General features: G+C 53.7%; 7 protein-coding genes across 7 annotated transcripts; 2 read left to right on the top strand and 5 right to left on the bottom strand.

Moving 5' to 3' along the window:
* Nucleotides 1-576: 576 nt before the first annotated feature.
* On the bottom strand, nt 577-1,324 carry AYL99_04502 (hypothetical protein; the record flags this gene model as incomplete). Its single annotated transcript, XM_018836016.1, has 2 exons — nt 577-1,244; nt 1,300-1,324. The coding sequence occupies 2 exons, from the start codon at nt 1,322-1,324 to the stop codon at nt 577-579; spliced, it is 693 nt and encodes a 230-aa protein (XP_018695666.1).
* A 656-nt stretch (nt 1,325-1,980) lies between these two features.
* AYL99_04501 (hypothetical protein) lies at nt 1,981-5,583 on the top strand (the record flags this gene model as incomplete). The annotated part of the gene is made up of 1 exon (XM_018836015.1): nt 1,981-5,583. The coding sequence occupies one exon, from the start codon at nt 1,981-1,983 to the stop codon at nt 5,581-5,583; it is 3,603 nt and encodes a 1,200-aa protein (XP_018695665.1).
* Nucleotides 5,584-7,045: 1,462 nt separating this feature from the next.
* AYL99_04500 (hypothetical protein) lies at nt 7,046-10,581 on the bottom strand (the record flags this gene model as incomplete). Its single annotated transcript, XM_018836014.1, has 5 exons — nt 7,046-7,253; nt 7,310-9,819; nt 9,876-10,057; nt 10,113-10,335; nt 10,399-10,581. The coding sequence occupies 5 exons, from the start codon at nt 10,579-10,581 to the stop codon at nt 7,046-7,048; spliced, it is 3,306 nt and encodes a 1,101-aa protein (XP_018695664.1).
* An 886-nt stretch (nt 10,582-11,467) lies between these two features.
* Nucleotides 11,468-13,045, bottom strand: AYL99_04499 (hypothetical protein; the record flags this gene model as incomplete). Its single annotated transcript, XM_018836013.1, has 1 exon — nt 11,468-13,045. One exon carries the CDS (start codon nt 13,043-13,045, stop codon nt 11,468-11,470), a length of 1,578 nt encoding a protein of 525 aa, XP_018695663.1.
* Nucleotides 13,046-13,534: 489 nt separating this feature from the next.
* Nucleotides 13,535-15,085, bottom strand: AYL99_04498 (hypothetical protein; the record flags this gene model as incomplete). Its single annotated transcript, XM_018836012.1, has 1 exon — nt 13,535-15,085. The coding sequence occupies one exon, from the start codon at nt 15,083-15,085 to the stop codon at nt 13,535-13,537; it is 1,551 nt and encodes a 516-aa protein (XP_018695662.1).
* A 1,726-nt stretch (nt 15,086-16,811) lies between these two features.
* On the top strand, nt 16,812-18,564 carry AYL99_04497 (hypothetical protein; the record flags this gene model as incomplete). Its single annotated transcript, XM_018836011.1, has 2 exons — nt 16,812-17,038; nt 17,109-18,564. The coding sequence occupies 2 exons, from the start codon at nt 16,812-16,814 to the stop codon at nt 18,562-18,564; spliced, it is 1,683 nt and encodes a 560-aa protein (XP_018695661.1).
* A 680-nt stretch (nt 18,565-19,244) lies between these two features.
* AYL99_04496 (hypothetical protein) lies at nt 19,245-21,806 on the bottom strand (the record flags this gene model as incomplete). Its single annotated transcript, XM_018836010.1, has 1 exon — nt 19,245-21,806. The coding sequence occupies one exon, from the start codon at nt 21,804-21,806 to the stop codon at nt 19,245-19,247; it is 2,562 nt and encodes an 853-aa protein (XP_018695660.1).
* Between the last annotated feature and the right edge of the window lie 105 nt (nt 21,807-21,911).

The following is a 21,911-nucleotide window of genomic DNA, read 5'->3' as shown; positions in this document are numbered from 1 at the left end:
TCAGGAGAAATCCCTTCCGGATCAGCTGTGGGAGGTTCAGCTGTTTCCGCTAAGCCAGAGCAGACGTGGAGTTCAAGCAAGAAAAAGGGGGAGACGAGGAGGAAAAGGAAGGTTCACAGAGGCCTAGGTGTGGAATATGGCCGTCGATTGCGAGCCGCAGAACTCGAGGCGGAGCGTGAATAAGAATGAGCTCACGTCTACATGACATTATGATCTTGACGCGAAATGAACATGGTAAAGGAAGAGGGCTGTTGCAAGGACCCAGATATTCATTTAGCGCAAGACAGAAGAAGCAGGAAGGAAGCAAAACGGCGCAACGATCGCCATGAAGCGGATCCATTGCAAGACATGCCCCTACGAAATGGTTTAGTCTTTTCGATCAATTCTCTTCATTACTATATCTGACCCGGCTTAAATCATTGCTACCCCTGGAGACAGAGCATGGGAAGCGAATAGTCGTACAATCCATAGATATCTTGGTCCGATTCGGTTCAATGCGCTGCATGTTCATGTGGCCCATTTCGCTTCATCCCAGCCTCCCCCGGCGTATACCAGACACTCTGGCATCCTGAAGTGTTAGTCGACTGCAACTTTCTTGGGCGGTTCCTCGCTCCCAACCGAGCTCGTCGATGGTGTCACTTTAGTATGTTGTCCACTGGTGGCGGTTGTGTCGTCGTCTTCATCCCACGCATCATCTGGAGCGTTTTCATCCCAGTTGTCCAGCTCTTCCTCCACCGTCCGAGCCGGCGTGACACCCGTCTCTTGGCCTCCGTCGACGTCGAGCTCGGATGAGTGTAGCGTTCCATTTGCACCCTCGCCGAGCTCGAGGTCTTCACCTTCCAAGCCGTCACCCGTCAGGGCAGAGTATTTCGCTCTTCTTCTCCGTTCGGCAGCCCGACGATGATATGCGCTCGCCAAGCCCAATGCTGCAAGACTTCCCACGACATTTGCCAGGACATCCCAAGCGTCAAACTCACGGTCATTTGGTAAGAGTCCTTGCGCAATTTCACTCCCCACTCCCAGGAGCAATGTGCATACGATCAAGGTTAGATGAATCACACGTCGCCGAGAAGTGTCGAGGATGAAGTAAAACGTCGCGGTGAGGAGGAAAAAGCATATAAAGTGTAGTGCCTTGTCGGACTGCGAAGGGATATAGGGTTGTGCTGCTGCTGGGGTGGATGGGAGGGATGAATGTGGGAGCAGGCCTAGACTGGAGGAGAAGACGAGGAGGATGACGAAGGTTACTGCAGAGGACTCGTCAGTATCCAGAGAAGGTATGACGAAGTCGGGACTACCTACTTGCAAAGGGAAAGCGGATTCGCATCGTGGCTGCGGTATAATAGTGGTACTGTCGAAGTCGTTGTGTCGACGACAATGGAGGGATATCCAGGTACGTGGTCCTCGAGGGATGCGATGTCGGGCACTACGGGTTGTCGGACTTGGCTGGCGGAGTGCCAGCTTAGGCAGACTCAGACATGGCCAACGGTAACAAACAGCACAGATACAGAAACAAGTCAGTCGTAGAGGGTGACAATGGCCTGAACGGAATTGAGTGAGGCCTAGAGGCGATCAGAAATATAGGAGCAGGTCGCCTGGGCAGTGGGAGTTGGAGAAGCTGGATTCATCACCTAAGGTCCCTAGTCCGAGTAGCTTAGGGTCGTGGCTAAGGCACCTAGGCTCACTAGGCCTCCGCTTGCCTCACTCAATCCCAACCGCAGTTTGTAACGTTTCTTTCAACCTCAAGCCTCCGCCTCTGCCTCTGCGTAATCGCATCAACAGTCGGCAGAGATTTTTATCAACACCACCCCCAATTCGGTGCATATTCTTCTCAATCCATGTTCGGGATCCCCTACGCACTCCGTTCGACCGTCTCCTCGAATTTTGGCCGTTTCCCACGACTCCCTCGTCGGCGCTGAGGCTTCCCTGTCAAACTGGAGGAGTTACGCCCCTCGCCTCGCCGCAGTCGGGGTTGGCACGGTCATGTCCCTATCATGGCCGCCCCCAAACAATCAGAAACCACCAGACGATGAACCTCTCCTGCATTCTCTACACAGAGATACCTTGAATGGCCTGCTCCGCGCCCCCTCCAGACCACACACGCCGAGTTCGTTCAAATTGCGCAGTCTGGGGAGTGGTTCCCAGTCCGGCCAAGCTGCGGAGCCAGAGCCCAGCGTCGAGGAAGACCCCCAGGTTCTCCGGTTTCGCGAATTGTTCCAAGATACCGAGGGCAAACTCGCAACCCTGTTCAATGATGTCGGACAAGTTGTGACTCCTCAAAGGCGCACTCTCGCTGTCGCCCCCTCCCAACAATCCGCCCCCGATGCCGCTGCGACGTCCGCTCCGCCCCCTGCTCCCATATCCAAAAAGCGCAAGTTGGAAGAAGACGACTACGACGACTACGACGACGATGATGACGACGAGCCAGCGGACGCCGCCGCGGCGAACGCGTCTCCCGTCAAGGGAAGCCCAAACAAGGTGCATATTGTCGCTGACGCGACCTCGTCGCCGACTCCGAGACCCGCCCCACCCCCGAGTCTTCCCTCCGACTCGGCAAAGACTACGAGCAAGGCGGGACCGAACAAACAGAAGGAGGATGCCGAAGATGCCCGTAAGAAGCTGGAAGAGGCCAAGCGCAAGGAAATTGAGACCGTCAAAACCCTGTCACGGACAATGTTCTTCACGCTGGAAAATGACAGAGACGCCATGTTGGATCAGCAACGCCTTGATGAGGCAGAGCGCCGGGCCGAAGCTGAAGCTGAAGGTCATGCGAACCGACAGAATGCTACAATGCAGCAAGGCAGTTTGAGCAAGGCCAATCTCGGCGCGTCCAGTTTGACGCTGAAGAACCTTATTGCGCGCTTGGATGAACATCGCAACCTAGTCCATGCAACTGAGTCGGAGCTTCGTGCTCTGATGAGCGAGGTGCGCAAGAACCGAAGCAAATGGGCGAGTGAGGAGAAGGTTGGCCAGGAAGAACTGTACGAGGCCGCGGAGAAAGTCTTGACCGAGTTGAAGGCCCACACAGAGCACTCGACTCCCTTCCTCAACCCCGTCAAGAAGAAGGATGCTCCCGACTACTATCTCGTCATCAAGCATCCCATGGATCTCGGTACCATGACCAAGAAACTCAAGCAATTTGCCTACAAGTCCAAGAAGGAATTTGTGGATGATTTGAATCAGATTTGGAAGAACTGCCTCAAGTTCAACAGCAACCCTGACCATCTGTTCCGAAAACACGCCCTGTTCATGCAGAAGGAGACAGACAAGCTTGTGCCTCTAATCCCGGATATCGTCATCAGAGATCGTGCCGAGGTCGAAGCTGAAGAAAGACGGCAACAAGGTGAACTCGACGACGGCGCTGAAGAGAGCGATGACGAACCCATCATGTCATCCCGAGGCCGTAAGGCTCCCAAGAAAAGCGCGAAGAAAGGAGGAGCAGCAGCCCGAAAAGCACCGCCTGAAACCACCCCTATTCCGGAGACCAAGCCTGTGTTGCAATCACTGAGCTCCGTCCAGAATGGCATTCGAGCAGAATCTGAGGTGGACGGGAGTCAAGGTCACTCGACGCCGCCGCCGGGAGTTCTGACCCCCATTGGTGCTCCTGGCCCCGGCAGCGTTGCTGGGGGCGGAAGTGAAGCCATGGATCTGGATCTCCCCGCACTGCCTTCCCAAGCGCCAATACCTGAATATGAAGACGAGGACTATAAGCTCTGGAAACAGAAGACGAAAAAGGATCGCGCAATGCTCGCAGCCGCGCGACACAAGCTCTTCCGTGGAGATAAATTGAACGCCGACGAGACGGCGTTGCTGCGCAGTAAAGCCGGGATGCGCCGGTGGCAACGTATGCAACAAGAAGCCGCAGGCAAAGATGTTGCAGAGCTCGGGGCAGAGACATCTGAACGGGACAACAGGGTCGAAATCCATGGTCAAACTCTCGCTGAAGGAATGGAAGTCGAGGAGGAGAATATGTTACCTGACTACTATGATGCGCTCGCTGCCATCCCCGACATCGACCCCCGACTGAAATGGGAACAAGATTCTGAAGGGCATGTCATTGAACATTCTGAGGAGTTCCTCCGATTGTACCCTCCCGGTCAGTTTGTCGCCCCGCGTGGCAAGCTCTCCAAAACGATCGAGTCCAACATGCGACAAATGCAAGACACACGGAAGGTGGTTTCGAAGATCAGCGTCGTCAAGCAGATGCAACTTCAGTCGCAGACCTATCAAAACCAGTTCCAGAAGTACCAACCAGACCCCTTCGTCGAGGCAGACATTCCAAACCACGTCATGTCAGATGACGGGCCCGTCATGGCTCCGTGGGTCTGCAGGGCGGCTTTCCAAAGGTCGATAGGGGAAATCTTCTTCCACGCAGGGTTTGAGGAGTTTCAACCTTTGGCGATAGAAGCGGTGACGGATCTAGCAGCTGATTTCTTCCAGCGGCTATGCTCGACATTGGTGAACTACCGAGAAGACTACAAGATTGCTGTGCCGTCCGCGGTTCCCGTTGCGCAGGGTGAGCAATCGGAAGTGCGGTACAAGTCTCCGTATACCATGGAAGAGACAATTTTGCATGCTCTTCACACGGGTGGTATGTCACTGGGTGACCTAGATGTGTACGCACGAGAAGATATCGATCGCACCGCCAGTAAACTCACCATGATGCATGAGCGGATGAAGGGACATCTCGCCGATCTCCTTCGACCAGCTTTGACCGACGACACTGCGCATGGACAAGGATCGTTTGCCGACGGTGGAGAGCAGTACGTGGGTGGAGACTTCGCCGGCGACCTTGACGAAGATTTCTTTGGCTTCCGTGAACTAGGCCTCGATAAGGAGTTTGGAATGGCCAGTCTGACCGTGCCGTTTCACATCCTGCAAGACCGCCTCGGCCTCAGCAATCAACAAGATAACTCGGCGGATTCGACGGAGAAGATGTTCATCGAACCAACCCGCTGGCCCAAGATCAGCATGGAAAATGTGGAAGATCAGATTGGTCTGATCAGGGATTGGTTCCGGAAGCGCCTGCGTGATAACGGCGAGCGTCCCCTCACGGAAGACCTGGAACTGCCACCGAAGCAAAGGCCCGGCCACGGAAGGGCGAGAATTCCTGCGTCTGGAAAGATCGGGGAGGGAACACTCAAGAGTAACGCCAGTCCCCAGAAAAAGGCCGCCGCCAACAAGAATGCCGCGAACGCTGCCAAGGCTGCTGCGGCCGCGGTGGGAAGCACAACGCCCGGGGACAAAGGCAAGAGGAAGTCGATTGTTGCCAATGGGCTGGGCGACGACAGTCCGATGGTCAATGGCGTGGGCAATGCTACTCCGTCAACGCCAGGTCCTGGTGGGGACGGAAGTCCTGAGAAGAAACAGAAACCAATGCTGAAAGCAAAGCCTTCAACGACTGAGGTCCAAACGATTTCGGATAATGACAAGACTCAAGATGACACCGGCCTGCCTCCTTCTGTGGACGCCTTGGACATGATGGACAGCGTCAATGGAGAGATGCCACAAGTGAATGGTGTTGAAAAAGTGAACGGGGTGGTTGGAGACGGAGACGCAAGCATGATGAGCCCTGAAAGCTTATGATTCGCACGACGGGCTCTCGGTTCGAGCTGGTCATGAAGCGAACTAGAAAGGGGAGATGTTGGGTGCCGTGCATGACGGCATGGGGCATTGGGTGACCTTGGTATAGAATGTGTTGGGATGGGGTGGATGACAATGCTCCTGGTTTGGACGGCAGGCGACACCTTTTTATACCCAAAATTTTGGAAGTGGATGGGATGAGTGGGTGAAGAAATGCTTTCTTTAACAACGACTGGGGGGAGGTATCTGAATATATCGAGTACGGGGACAAAATTTCGAGATAGGAAAGTTAAGTCTCGCGACAGAGGACGATGGAGGTCGCGGCGGTGAATGGCGTTTCTTGTATATACCTACCTACCTACCTATTTACCTGTCTATCCAATGGATTATCCGAGGCCGCTCTGCCCCGTGTGAGTGTGTGTACAAGGTGCAAGGCACATTTGTATTTATTCATCGCGGTCCTGTTGAATGTGCACCTACCTACCTACCTGGCTGGCTGGCTGGTTGGCTGGCTGGCTATTCTATCATGTGTTCCATCCTACTTTATCCTCGAGAGTCCCGGCTGTATGTATCCGTGTCCAAGATCTTTCTTCTCCGGATATGTATGTATGTATGTATGTATGTATGTTTGTAAAGTATATGTAACTAACTACTAATGTGTTTTATTTATCGAGGTACCTGGAGGTAGTTTAGGTAGGCTAGGTCTTTTTTGCTCGTCTCTTACAGCTCCGAGTCTCCATCTATCCATCCATCCATCCATTATATATCGGATGCGGTCTTAGAAAAAAGAGACCGGGGCCCAGGGAGAGGCAGGGAGAGGTACACATGGATCGATCAGACACGAACCAACCAAGAAACCGCCTTCCTTGGCATGACGGCCGGTACTGAAGACAGTTAGTTAGTTATGATGATGAAGCGAAGAGAAGAAAAGAAACCATGAGGGAGAAGAGAAAAGGTCAATCATATAAATCGCGGAAAATCCACCCTCCTAAACCACATCATGGAAAGGGAAATGGAAATGGACAAGGGGGCGAAGAGGATAGGATGACAGGGTGCCAGGCGGATGGATGATCGGTAGATAGATAGGCCATACGAGGGATACATATGTGAGAAAGAACGAACGAACGACGGCCCCAAATTACCTGGGCAGGCAGAGATCATATCTATCCACTTCCGCGCAACCTTCCGCCTAAAAGATGAAGGAAAAACGGAGAGAGAGAGAGAGAGAGAGAGAGAGAGAGATCTGCGTTTGCATTCTTCGTTCGATCTTATACCAGTGCTTCCTCCGGCTTATCTCGTCTATGTCGCTTGTGATATTGCTCTTCCCGGGGCCTCGTTGCAGCACCGGTTCCTTGCTCGAGTCGAAATTCAGACACGGAAACACGACAACAAAACCAGCCACGCACCCTCTTTCCAATCCCGCGTTCATTCACTCCTCTCAGGCTTCGACTTGGGGCCCCTTTCATTATGCAAAATAACTCCTCACGGTCCTCTGCCCGTCCTCGCTGAGGCCTTGCAGGATCTGGTCAGCATTGATCCCCGTCTTGCCGACTAGCACCTTCGCGCTCTCAACGATTTTCTTAGCGGTGGCACCTTGGATCATCTCCGCTTCCAGAGCAAGCGCGATGTGATGGAAAACTTGGGCCGCTTTGGCAAACACGGCCGGATTTTGTCTGGGGATTGAATGTCAGCGACACGGTCGAGGTCAGATGAGGAATCTTCAACTTACTGATCAATCAATTGTGCAACAAAACTGTACGCATACGGCGCAGCCTCTTCGTCGTTGACCACGGGCAACGTGTCGAGCCACTGCTCCACGACCGATTGGGGATTGACCACCTTGCTGGCGTTGTAGTGTAAAATCTTAGCGATCGCAGCACACGCGTTCTCGGTGGCAAAGACATCGTCGTCGCTCCTGGCGTTAGGGACCCGCGTGATCTGGAAAAGGATGTCAATGCTCGCAGCGACAAAGTCACTCCACTGCTCTCCTCCCTTTTGTCCTGCAATGCCCACACCATACGCGGATGCTTGTCGATTGTTCGCATTTTCGTCCCTCATGCCATTGATTAGCGGCTGCATAAGGTGATCGGAATACTGCCAGGACTGTGGCCCACAGAATTCCAAGACGTCGTCAAAGACGCAGATCGCCCACTGTCGCTGCATGGGGTCCGAACTATTGACGAACGCATCATAAAAGGGCATGAGCTGCTGCCACGCGGGGAGGAACGCAACGCCCATGTTCTTGAATATCGTGTGAAAGGCTTTGTTCATGTCCGAGAGAAGGGTCTGGTCGTCTTCGATGGCATATTGTACCGACAAGGAATCTTCCTCATCGGCATCCGGGCCTTGGTTGGCCGCGGCCGTCTCGGCCTTCTCTTCAGCACGCTCTTGGACGCGCTTCTGGAACTCTTCCAGCGTCGACTTGACCGACCGCACAAATTGTTCCATGTGTTGTGGTGTCAGGCACCCCTTGCCTACCACTTCGACGCTCTCATAAAAGCATTGGTACATTTCGGCCAATGTGTCGATAGAAGGTTCGGCACTCAGGATTTCAATTTCTTTTTCGGAGCATTTCGTCCACATTTCGTTGAGTTGCGGCGACTGGTCACCGTATCGCTTCTTGATCGAGTTGAGTAACTGGGGGATTAATTTGGCAGAAGCAACCCGCACGGGATCGTGGAAGAAGAATGACAGACCAGGCAGAGCGATTCGCTCCGTGATGTCGGCCACGAAAGGCTCGAAATCTGCTTCCAAGATTTGGGCATAGATCGTAATGAGTTCGATCGCCGTATGCTTATCCTCGAGCGTCGAAGTCTTAATGCCAATCACTTTCCCCTTCAAGGGCACCAGCTCCCAACCTTCCTCTTCCAGCACTTCATCTTCGCTGTCTATTAGTTGAATATCTGCTTTGGCCGCCGCAAGCTCCAACAAGGGCGGCATAACACCGGGAAGATATGGGACGAAATCAGAGCCGAGGACCCTGCACATGCGTCCCCAGCAATGCAGGAGATACTGCGATTGTGGGTCATCATCATCCGTGATGTTTTGCTGGATGTTGCCGAGAGTTTGAACGAGTCTGATGCCATCTTGGCCCATTTTCTCCTTGCCCACGGCCAAGGCGATCAGCGTCGCGCACTCCATGGCTTTGGCACGAAGTAATCGATACTCTTTGGATTGTTCGGCTTGCAGGACGTTGGTGAGAAGAGGCATCAACGTGTCATAGTAGCGGATGAAGGCACCCTCGGCCGAATCGGCGATGGTGGCGATCGTTGACAGTGCCTGTTCCTGGACGTATCGTTTGGGAGATTGAAGGAGCTGCAGGAGATGTCCAAGTAATTGATCCAGGTACGGTTCCAAGATCGACTTTTCCGCCTCTTCGCAGAAGTTGACCAGTGCAGCTGCCGCATGTGCTTGTACTCGCGGCTCGGGTGCTTCGAGGACGGGGATGATGTTTGTCAGCACCACTTGGTGGTACTTCTCCTGCATGGGCCCCGCGAAATCGGTGCTCATCTGGCCAAGGGCGTTGCATCCGGCGAATCGGACGCGTGGGTGAGGATCTCTCAAGGACGGCACAACCAGTTCGAGGACCTTGTCGAGTTCGCCGATCATGAGGTCTCGACATCCCTCGGAAATGGCGGAGATGGCCATCAGAGCGGCGTGCCGATCTCTCCAGGAGGCAGAATGCATCATTCTCGGTAGCCACGTGAACGTTGCTGGAAGCATGACTTGTCCTCCCAGCTTGTTCGCCAAGCGGTCCATACACTGTTCGCCCGCGACATGATTCAAGTCGTTCTCATCACTATCAAGGTCCTCGGTCGCGTTCCACTCCGAGGCGTCGTCGTCGTCGGTCCCAAGGTCCGTCATCAAGCTCAGACACTGCGTAACCATGTCGTTTACATAAGAGGGATCTTTCTTACACATGGCCGGCGCCCATTCGGCAAAGGTGGCCATCAACTCCAACGCATTCTGTCGTGTCTGATCCCCCAGTTCTTTCTCCTGGATGACTGAGATGCTAAACTTGACGAGATTGTTGAAGAGACCTTTGAACATTTTCGGGCATATTTCGGCAAGATCAATAAGCGAGACAAATGCCTTTGATAGATTTTCGGAGTCTCCAGCTTCTTTGAGAGGTGGTAGAACATTGAGGATCTCGGGCACCAGAGGATAGTACTTCGGCTGTGTCTTTTTGGTGACCGAATGGAAGAATGAGGCAAATGCTTCAATGGCGGATAATCGGACCTGGACCAAGTCAATATGTGTGTGCCGTGGACGCTCAACCCATGGCGCAATCTCACCTCGACACTGCTGTCCTTGAAACCCTTGAGGAACACCTCTTGCACGGCGCCTTCATGTTCTCTCTCGATGATGCCCGGCGTCGTGGAGAATATTCGGAACGAACATTCACGCATGCCGGCGTCCGTTGACTGGCTCGCTTGGAACAATACATGCAGCAGATCCACCCAGGTCTCGTTTGTGCCTCCAGAAAGTCAGTCCGAGTATCAAAGCAGAAGTGAGAGTCAATTGGGCCATACCAGCATCCACGTATTGCCGCGCGATCTCGGCGATGGCATCTCCGATTTTATTCCTGACTTGGTTGATCTGTTCTGTGGCGAGACCTTCCAGCAATTTTGATCGGATGGCCGACTTGGCTTCGGTGCTGAGGGACCAAAAGAGTTCCTTGGAGTCATTGCTGGGAGGGACTTTGCGTTGTTTTGAGGCTTGTTTGCGAAATAGCACAGCAGCGAACGAGCGTGTCTGGCGAGAGATACGTTAGCAACTCTCCGACCCTGAGACCTCCTGTCGGGAATCGTGGCTTACCGACGAGTCTGGCGCGGCTTGGAGTTGTTCGGCCAAGCCCATCAACAGCACCTCGGGGCGGTTGGGGGTCCAGTCATTGTTCAGTTGTTCTTCCGCTTGACTGCGGAGAGTATTGTCGGGAGACGAGAGGGCTTGCAGGAGTTGGGTCAAGGCTCCCTGCACCTCGGCAGGGAGAACAGACATCTTAGGAGATATGGTCTAGGACATGCACGGGAAGTAGATTTGTCTGCAGGAGACACTAGGGTTGTGTTGATCGAGGATTGGAATGTCCGCCTGCGCGCGTTGGATGATCTTCCGTGGACCGACTCCCGAGTGAATTGTCAAGCGTCGTTTCTGGCACAACAGCAATGGTGAGATAAAAGGGGCCCGACGGTCAGACAGCAGTCGGTTGCTTATTGATGTTGACGGAAGGGATGTTGAGAGGAAGTCGGGTGGTCAAAGGGCAGGAAACAATAATTTTGGCCTGCGATTCTCGCTCTCCACCGAGACTCCAAATGTTTCCTGTACACAGTGGGATGGGCTCACGTGATGGGGCCCTTTCTGGCTCGCTGGCTTGTCTGCCACACCACCACGCCATTTCATTTGACCACGTATATGTTTCATCTCTTATCACCTTTGGTCGTGCCAGCGCTGTCTGTGAGTCATTTCGGTCCAATCACGCCTACGATCGAATTTGTAAAGCAGTGCATGCCGCATGCCCAGCGGATTTTCTATCATCGTTGAGAACAGGACTGAACGCAAAGAGCACTGAACGGTTCAATCAGACAATTCTGACACATTGCTACCTTAGCCTCCCCCTTTTCTGCTCCATGATTCTAGGCACCCTTCCTCGCTTTGAATCCAGATTCCTCCATTGCTCGTGCTCTTTCCAGCACTAATTCAAAACCAGTGGCAAGTCGTCTGTCCGAGATGATGATCTTGGGGACAGGTTGAGGTGGAGAGAAGGTTGACCCTGACGACCTTAACGAGATGGACGACGTTAGACCGACTCGGTGCTCCGTGTCTCCCGCCCAGGACGTTCCCCGCGATGCGATTGCTGTTGTGGAAAAGCCTCAAGCATATGGCTCCCCTACATCTCAGTCCCACCTGTCCACCAGCCTTGAGGACCAGCCCCCTCGCGTGATAGAGGCGGCTGACGTCCTGCCTCGTCTTGATCAATGTAGCCATCGATGATTGCTCGCATGGTATTCATGGTTGACGATTTGGGTATGCTAGGTATCAGGAAGGCTTTCTCGGCCTTGATCCCCCCAGCTCCAGTGGTCTCCAGGCTGCTAGCTCCAGAAGCAGACTCAAATGTCGTTTCAGAATGCGTCACCGATCCCTGAGTACTTGAATCTATCTCTTCGATTGGCTCAGCGTGTTTTCGCAACCAAGAAGTCGGGCTGGGGGTTAGGCTTCTGAAGCGGCTGCCCGATCGTGGCTGCACCATCGCTCTTGTCCGTGTGAAGTCTTGCATGAGGTAATTCTTCAGACTCGATTTCCGAGGCGGGATGATCGGTGTATCCTGCGCTTCGGGGTTCGGAATGCTGTCGTGGATCTTGTCGGAAAGTTGCTCAGAGCTACCAAACACGGATTCACTCGTCCCTCCAATTGGAGGCGAACCTTTCCATCGGAACAAATCCTTTGAGTCAGATTGTAGAGAGCTTGATGGGCATGCTGGACCTGTTCCCGAGTTACCACGTTGGGCAGAGTCGACCATCAACGACCTCGGGGCGACGCGGAAGGACATCGACAGATTCTTGAGACTTTGGAACTTGGCGAGGCCCTTGATACCAGTCCTTTCTTTGGATGGCTTTGGAGTGCTACCTGCGTCTGCCTTGCGCACCTGGGTCCTAGGTAGATTTGAGCACATCAAAGACCTTCCCCGAAATAGCGGTTGGGGAGAGGGGTGCAACGACTGAAGATTGATGCCATCGTCAGGATACGCATGGTCGAAGCCTGCAACATTGACTCCCTGAAAGGCACGTCCATACCTCTTGCTTCCGGAAGGTCTGGAATTGGTTATGCAAAGGTTATCGTGGAGGCTGTTTGATGAAGAGGGCTGTATCAACGACAGCTGTGATCGACCGCTTCGTTGATGTGCTATTTGCTCTGGAGAAGCCGGGCTTTTGGTGACGATGTTGTGATGCTCATCTTCGATTGTGATCTCGACGTGGCTTTCTAGAATCATCCTGTCCTCATCCACTGCCTCTCGGCTATGCACTGATGCCTCGGCCGCACTTTGACTTGCTGAGGGTTCGGAATTTGAGTCCTCGATCTCGACCTTCACCTCGCTATCCCAAATGAGTCCTTCTCTGTTGTCCAAGTCGGCGTTTGGAACATCCCGAGCACTGGCATCTTTGCCGAGACTAGATGGCAGACCGTCAAGCTCTGCTAGCAAACAGTCTTCGCAGATTTGATTGAGAAATGACTTCTCGACTACCCGGTGATTCGGGCAGTCTCCCGGCTCGAGACAAATCGCTCGTGGTGCAAGTTGGGGGCGGCAGGTTTCTGGAGCTCCTGCAGTCTCATCGAGCCATGTATCTACACGGTGTTGGATGTTCGGTGCACAGCACGGCGTCTGCCCTCTGCGGTAAGATCGGCACAGGGTCTTGTGATTGTAGAAACATCCGCATTCTCGATAACTCCAGATCTCGGTAATGCACATCGTCGCAATCAAGTGTGTACAGAACAATTCCCCGACGGAGAGTGAAGAGGTTTCGGTCATGTGCAAACAGGTGTTCATGTAAGGAAGTAGAATGTTTTTGGAAAGTGTATTTAAGATACAGTGACAGAACCACTCGATCACAGTTGCGGTGTTCGCGGTAAAGCTTTGGGAAGCCCGTCTGCCAGACCCTCTCAAACGGCCATGTACGAGCTCAGGATGCCAGCGTCGTTCTCTCGGCAGGATTTTCGCGCCTGTGTGACATGAATTCAGGGACAAACTTGAGTTGGCGGACCCTGGCATCATATAAACACGGCTTCGTGCATGCGCATTGGAGTTCTGCCTGGTACGCGTCTTAGCGCTTTCGTATTGGTCTTGATGGCTTTGGCTAGAGTAATCACTCTTGTACTCCGAGTCCGCTCACATGTGGACGATGCTCTGTCTTCACGACCGATGAGACTTTCGACTCCCTCACCTTCTGTGTTCGATCAATCACTTGGTCTCCAGCCCCACAAAGTCAATCAGACACTCATGTTCCACCATCTTGGGCATCGTCTCGTCGCAGAAAATTTCAAACCGGCTGGTGATACCAGGCGACGTGTCGGGGTCTTCTGCAGAAGTCTTGTACTTCCGATACAAGGCCGCTAGGAGGGTGAGCATTTCTGCGTTGGCCAGATGCATTCCGATACACATACGTGCGCCACTGGAGAAGGCCCAGAAATTTCGATTCCTGGGGTCCGATTCAGGGATCAGAGTGCCGGAATCTGTGAGCCATCTTTCCGGTCTGAAGGCCAATGGAGATGGGTAGACGCCTTCATCTCTATGCAGACAGTACGGTGACATGCCCACGATTGTGCCTGCAGGGATCTCGTAGCCGTCGATTACCGTGTCGACTGGCGAAGATCGCGGTTCAAACGCAGGCAAAGGTGCGTAGAGGCGCAGAGACTCTCGCACGACCGCGTTCAGGTAGGGAAGCTGGGTCAGATCCTTCGGCTCTGGAAGCCCCTGGCTGTCCACGGAGATGTGCGACAGCTCCTCCCTGAGTTTGTCCTGGTATTTCTTATGTTGAGGTAACGAAAGGGCCCAGATCATGAACATGAGGGAATCTGAAGTCGTGTCAATGCCGGCCAGCAAGTGGTCGGCGCATTCGGATGCAATGTCGAGGTCAGACAGACCGGCTTCTTCGCGCATTTTGAAGAGGCGGCCAATGACCGTGGCTTCGCTGGCTTTGGCTTGCACAGCAGCCGGGGCATTTTTGAAACTGTAGAATGCCTTCAATGCATGCTGACGAATTCCAGAGTAGGTGAAAGGCTTCCGCATAGGCATCAGGCCCATGGAAGTCAGCACTCTCTCCAGGAGACCTGTGCGGGTCGTGATCCACCTTGTGTAGGTAGGAAAGTAAATGGCGAACCATGCCAATCTCCTACGAGCTGGGTTGAGGATGTCTTGGATGAGTTCCCGGGACTGCTGGGATCCTGACAGCGCCGCCGTTCCTCCGTAATTCGGGCCATACACGAACTCGGATATCGCATCAAAGGAGAAATAATGTAAGCTTGTAAAGATCTCCTTCCCGAGAGCAGGTTCACGTTCCAGAAGTGTCAGAAACCCCATCACTTTTCTCTTGACCAGCTGGGCGGCGTCCATGCCGAGAACATTCTGGTTAGCATACATATGGCTAATCAACTTCTTCCGCTCGCGATGGAGCTTCCCAGAGGCGAAAGTGAAGAGGTTTGGTCGGCCATAAACGTCAAACATATGGTAGAAAGAAGTCCGCTCAAAGCCACTTCCAGCGCCATATATCGTTCGAAGCGCAGACAGACTATTGAATGAGATTTCATTTGGTCCGATCCGTACCACAGGACCGTACTTTCGGTGGAGCTTGTTCACCGTGTGAATAGATTGTGCCTGCCAGGCATCGAAAGCCAGCCTGAATCGTGTTGCTGCATACAGCCATGGACCAGGGACTTTCCCCAGCTTTGCTGTCTGTGAAAATGAACTGGAGGCAACGTATAGGATTATAGCAAGCACCACCCAGATTCCCATTGGGAGTCCGAGTACAGTGAGCCCTGCACTTGAGCCTCAATACTCTGGGCTGATATCGATTAACTTTCATTCACTCACCTTCCGTCAACATCGTGAGTGGTCTCTGCCGATCTTCTCAAAATGAAACACGTTTGACCTAGCAGCCAGAATCAATGAAACTACATTCATCTATCCAGCAGCAGACGAACACTTGAGCAAGCATGAGCTGTTTGATGCACCAACAAGGTCCAGAGCTAGCGGGCATGTCCGGTGCAAAGGCTTCTTGCCAACGCGTGAGCCAGCAAAATGGTTTTCATTGGTCTCCAGGAAGAGCTTGAGGCTGCGTATTTTTCTTTCGCATGGCAGCTTCATACTTTGTCACATATTCGACACCACGTACTCCCATCCGGTCGATGGACAGTGCGGACCTGGCGTGGAGAAGCCAAGACCAGCAGCGATGGGTCTGGAAAGATGGATTTGAGCGCTCGATGCAAGCCACAATCTGTTATCTCGAATGCTTCGAATCTCTTGAAGGGCCGAGAACAATGACGCACATGTCCATATCTGCCCCCAGCGGGTTGGGGTGTGGCACGATCTGCAAGGCTGCTGATCTCAACACCCACCAGCCCGGACCAATGCTGACAATTTCTCCTCTGAGAATGGGCATGAAATTTGACTTTGAAGACCGTGGGGCGACAGAGATACGAGCCAACTCCCTCTTTGTGGCGACCGGGACTATGCCTGAGATAGGGATGCCAGGACCGCTCCTTCGCCTATCAGACCAGCCTCTCTAGGCTGCTCAGACGCATCTGCCGACGCACCTCGCAATCGTGGCCCGACCAAATTTATCTCAGCAAAGCCCGTTGCAGCGGAAATCTGCTACCAGCACGGTGGTCTTGGGCACGTGGCGCGTTCCGGGGTCTGCAGGGGGAGGGAGGAAATAATCCGGTGCCAATGCAGCATCAGCACTCTCGTCGGCGACTCGGATCTCGCTTCGAGACTCCCAGAGAATATGCGACGCCCTGGGACGGTGGATTCTCGGGCTCCATGGCCCCCGTCCAACATTACGGTCGTGCACAAGCTTCTCAGGAGGGACCGACTGATGAGTGGTCTTCGATCGGATCTCTGGAGTGGCTTGAGGCTGAGGCTGGGCCGTCGGGACTCCCTTCCACCTGAGCTTATCATCGGGGCACCGATGCTCCTGCAGCGTCCGGGAGAGGATATTATATCCTGCCTCTGGGAATGAAACACAAATTGCCCAATGGAGGAGCTCTGGGCAGGAGATATGCAGCGGGAACGGGCGTGGACGGCGGGTGGCCAAGGCAGAAAACTGACCGGGGGGGAGAAATGGGAGAAACGGGAGAATCGCAGCCAAGACGCCAGAAACGAGTCTTACACTTCGCCTTCGACTTCCCACTCACGCACTCCCACTCTCCGTTATCAACAACCACTGACAGGCAAGCATTTCGGCCTCGATCCTAGTCAGCTCCAAACCTCATTCATCCCTGGCACGCTACCATAATGCTACCACCAGTACCACCTCAGATGATCCTGTCGACTTATAAAGAGGTCGCCCTCAGACCCTCTTCCCCGGCCATGCGCCTGCTCGCTTCTCCTCCTCCCCATCTCTTCTGGCCTGTTCACTACAGCGAGTGGCCATTGCCTTGTTCACAACAGGGCCCTTCTTGAGCATTTGACATTTGCCAACTAGGAGGCACAGCTGAGGCTGCGAGGCCCTGACGGCGACATGGCGGACAATGCCGAGTATGACCCTGAAAAGGGCATTGAACCCGTCAAGAGCCGAAGTGTCGTGGACGAGAAAGGACGCAAAGTCTCCATCAGTGGGCGGAAGTCGTCGGTGGTCGAGTCAATCATTGCCGCAGACCTGCTTGATGAACGATATGCCACCACTCACCGTGGCCTGAAGAGCAGACATGCTCAAATGATCGCTCTGGGTGGAACTATTGGTACAGGGTATGTGGAATACTTACACCATTTCTCAAAGGACAAAAAAAGGGCACGGGCTGACTGGTTTTCCCTATAGTCTCTTCGTCGGTTCTGGTCAAACGCTTGCCCTGGGTGGTCCGGCCTTCATCCTGGCAGCCTATGTGATCATGACCTTCTTGGTATATTGTGTCGTGACGGCCATCACCGAGGTCGCCGCCTACCTGCCCGTCCACGGCGGGACCATGTCTTACTATGGATACCGATACGTTTCTCGCTCTATGGGCTTTGCTTTGGGTTACCTTTACTGGTACGCCCTAGGTATTCTTGTCCCGTACGAAATCACGGCCGCCGGTCTCGTCATCAACTACTGGCCCAATAACGTCAACATTGCCGTCTGGATGACCATTATGCTTGTTGTCATCATCGGGCTGAACTTCCTCCCGGTCAGATTTTACGGCGAGACGGAATTCTGGTTCGCCGGAACAAAGGTCATTTTAATGACTGGTCTTCTCATCCTGAGCTTCATCCTCTTTTGGGGTGGTGGACCTAGTCACGATCGTCTGGGGTTCAGGTACTGGAACGATCCGGGCGCCGCACATCCTTATATCGTTGGAGGCAATACGGGTCGTTTTGTCTCCTTCTGGGAAACTGTCGTTCTGTCCGTTTTCCCCTTTACCTTTGCTCCGGAACTCCTGGTCGTGACCGGCGGAGAAATGGAATCACCACGACGGAACCTACCCCTCGCCTCCAAGCGCTACTTCTACCGTCTGGTTATCTTCTACGTCCTCAGCGTTTTGGCCATCGGCGTGACCTGCCCCAGCAACGATCCGCGCTTGACCAACGGCGGAGCCGGTGCCAAATCCTCGCCCTTTGTCGTCGCCGTCGCCAATGCTGGAATTCACACCCTCCCGTCCATTGTCAACGCCGTGATTCTGATCTCGGCCTGGTCGTCCGGCAACTCTTTCCTCTATATCTCTTCGCGCGCGCTCTACTCCCTTGCAGTCCAAGGTTCTGCTCCACGCATCTTCAAAACCTGCAACCGTTGGGGCGTGCCATATATGGCCGTGGGCTGTTCATCCCTGTTTTGTGGTCTTGCCTACCTCAACGTCGCTTCGTCCGGCTCTACTGTGTTCAACTGGTTTGTTAACCTAACAAACACATGGGGCATGACGAGCTGGGTCTGCTGTATGATTATCTACCTGCGCTTCCGCAAGGCCTGCAAGGCTCAAGGGATCGAGCCTATCTACCGCAACTGGCTTCAACCTTACGGCGCCTGGATCGCGATGGTCGCATTCACTATCCTCTGCCTGATCAACGGCTTTACCGTTTTCTTCCCCAGCAAATGGTCGGCCTCGTCTTTCTTGACGGCTTACATCGGAATCCCCATTTTCCTCGTCATGTACGTTGGGCATCGGATTGTGTTCTGGCGGGACAAGTGGGCGTGGGACCCGATCGAGGTGGACATGAAGACGGGCTTGCAGGAGGTCATCGACGCCGAGAGACCGCTGAAGAAGAGAAAAGGGTTCGCGAGAATTTGCATGATTATCGAATAGAGTCCCCGTCGTGCGTACATATGTTGTTGAAACGGGGTGGTTTTCCCCAGCCAGGTGACTGGGCTGCTGAGAAACCGTGTATAGTTTTGTCACGTTCTTTTCGAGAATGCAATGCTTCATCTCGCTCTTCTTCCTCCACTGGCATTCATCAGCTCGTCGATTTCATCTTGAAACTTGAGTAGTGAGTGAGCAGCAGCAACCAAGGATGTTGGGACCGTGATCTCTTCCAACAGCCAGGGATCCTGTCTGTGTCTATAAACATGGCGAAAGAGAACAGCCAGTGCCTCTATACTGATAAGTAAATCGATGCGGAAACGCGATGCTCTGTAAGAGCACCGGAGCAGCTACACTGATTGATTTCCTACATGCTTCCGCTGCGTAGCCTCGACGGACGGTTACTTATCGCTGTTTCATCATCGACCCAAGCACTGCACGAAATCATTTGCTATGTCCGTTAATCCTATCAACACAATCCATTCCCGGGGTATATAAAAGAGTTGGTCATCCCGCTCGACTGCACGCTAGAAACTAGAATGATTAGCGTCAATATATGAAAGCACCAATTTCCCCTTTGAGATCTGCCAACCTCAGCCCACTCCAGTGACATTGTCGAACAAGACCAACGTGCAGAGTGTTCAACCAATTCGGACCTGCCTTCGAGACAATTGACATCACGCCCGTCATGATAGGGGCCCCGTTGCATCAAAACCCAACCCAACTTCTTTGCCCACCACCTCCGCCAACCCACCAAATCCTTCTTTCCTCAACCTCTCAATAAGGATGAGACTCTTCTCCCGCTTCTTTGCATTGATCTGGCTCTCCAGTTCGGCCACCTGCCTTGCCAGCATCTTGCGACTGTCGTCCAGGTTCAAGGCGATGAACTCTTCCTCGTACCTTTTGAGTTTGACCAATTGCGTTTGCAGTTGAGCAATTGACGCGTCTAGTGCGGCGGTAGGGGCGTTGATCTCTTTCGAGCACGCAGTAAGCTTTGTAGGAGATGCCGTCGAAACGGAGGGTGGCGGGGTGCTGAAACTGCCGTTGGTGTGGTGCTGCGAGAGGTACAAGCCATTGGTCGCAGGAGGATGTCCCAGTATTGGTGGGAGGGTATTGTTCTGAATGCTGGACGTTATGCGGCTCGAGCTGATTGCCGCCGAGGCCAGGGATACAATCCCAGGCGAGCTGCTGACTTGCGAATGCCTGTCGTCGGTCGGACTGACCATGAAGTCGGGGCCGTCGGGGTATGTCTTCATGCTCGGCAACAGCGTCGGCAGCGTCCCATTGACGCTTCCAAAAGGGCCATCCATCAAGAACTCAGAGCTTTCCCTTGACAACGCCAGCCTGGTCCCTGAGAAATCAGGTTCGGGTGTGGGCAACTCCATCTTCCTTAGCGGGGTCGTAGGGCCAGGATCTGCCGAGGAAGAGATCGCCCGCTTCTTGCCCGTAATTTGTGCCACACCGGGTAAAGGCCCACCCCCAGAGCCATTGTGGCTGGAATCTCGCCGATTTCCACGCTTTTGATCATATACGTTGTCGGCAAAGCCTATCGCCTTACCACGAGGGTCGCACGCTTTGACTCTTCTTTTGCTGACAGGCTTTTCTTTTTTGGCGTACGCTGTAGCGAAATGGCAGCATCGACAATTGCACGTTTCTGTGCACTTAGGACAAGTCCACAGTCCCTTGTGCCGTAAAACTTCTGAGGGATACTGGTCAAAATGTCGAAATAAGCCTCGATAACAGAAGAAGGCGTTGCACTTATCGCAACGCCGCCCTTTCCATTCTGGGTGGTCGATCCGGCAGAGGTGGCACAGTCTGCTTGCCGTTGATGTTTTGGCGCGCATTAGATCATTTACCGCCGTCCCCAAGGTCTTACGCTTGTCGAGCGTCCGTGGCTCCTCGGGTTGGAATCCGAGAATCTCTCGAGCCCGGTTGAGGACCCTTGTGCATTGTTCCGCCGGCACTAGCTCTGCCCATGCATAGGATTCGGAATGTTCGCAAGAACGGCCGTTGAGATAACACAGCAGGCAGAGATCGAAATCCGCGCATTGAGTGCATCGCACGTGGCGGTTCCAAATGGCCGTACTGCAAAAGTTGCAGGTTGCAATGGTCCCTTGCTGCATTGGCACCAAAGTCACTGGTGTGACAGGAGGCGATTCAATGGATTCGTCATGGATTAGTTGACGAAACAAGCGTGAGAGGAGAGGCAGATCGGGAGGGAGTGGTACTGGGGAGCTCCTCATCGTCTGATCCTCCTGGAGCAGAGATAACATAGCATACGCCAACGAGAGGCTAGTGCGGGCGACATCGGGATGACAGAGGCGGTTGAAGGGCGCTTGGACGTAATCAAATCCCACCTCAAGTGACAGAGGATGAAGGATGTTCCAGACCACCTTGGCCGAAAGCGTGGCGGGATTCCAAACCTGGTGGGCTGTGGCAGGAGGGAAGACGACCAGATCGCCAACCCGTTGATCGTAGGCATATAGAGGAAAGTCCGCTTTTACGAGCTCCGTCGATCCCAGGTTCATCCAGTCTAGATGAGGTGAGGCGCCACGGGCGCACATAAAGGCGTCATATTTCTTCTGTGAGTCGAAGTCTGTGCCAATACACACCACGGGACGATCGTCTGACTCGACGAGCAAGTTCAAGGCGACTGTGCTCGAGAAGCATCGGTGAAATCCTGAACTGCTCCCTTCGCTGCCGACGTAGGCCATCATGACTTCACTCCTCGCGCATTGTGGGAGCCACTGGAAAAGATCCAGCCTCCCACCCCATTGGACCTCTGTTGGCAAGATCCTGCGACATTGTTCTAGCCACTCTTGCGGACATTGCAGGTCTCTGGCATAGAGGTTCTGGAATCCGGCGACGGATTGCCTCGCGCTGTCGGCAAATTTCTTGAGGGTGAAGGACAGATCCCGGCCGGTGCTACAGTTTCGGATGGGGATATTTTTCTTGGTGCTCAGTTCGATCAGGCGCTCGATACCAAAACCCGGTTGGTGTCCATTGTGAGGACCTGAAGCTGGCCAGGTGTCGAGTTTGTCAAAGTCAGCAATGACAAACGGCTGTCCCAGCTGCAGACGTTTGGTGAGCCACTCGGAGAAAGGAAGAGGGTTGCCGTCCTGGTCCTTCTCCTTCTGAAGAGCGAGGATACTGAACCGGGGAAACTCGACGAAGGGCTTCCCCAGACGCAGCAGCTGCTGGGCAGAGCTATCTGGGGGAACGGTCGACGAAGGCGTCTGTGGAATCATGCCGGTACTGGGGGGAAGGTAATCGTCATAGCGAGAGTTTCTGGAAGAATGGTCAAAGCACACCAAGCAGGGTGCCGGGGGATTATACGGCTGTCGAGGCGGCTT

This window comes from Fonsecaea erecta, assembly GCF_001651985.1.
Source record: "Fonsecaea erecta strain CBS 125763 chromosome Unknown Scaff3, whole genome shotgun sequence".
Lineage (NCBI taxonomy): Eukaryota > Fungi > Ascomycota > Eurotiomycetes > Chaetothyriales > Herpotrichiellaceae > Fonsecaea > Fonsecaea erecta.
This window is presented reverse-complemented; position numbering and strand designations above follow the sequence as displayed.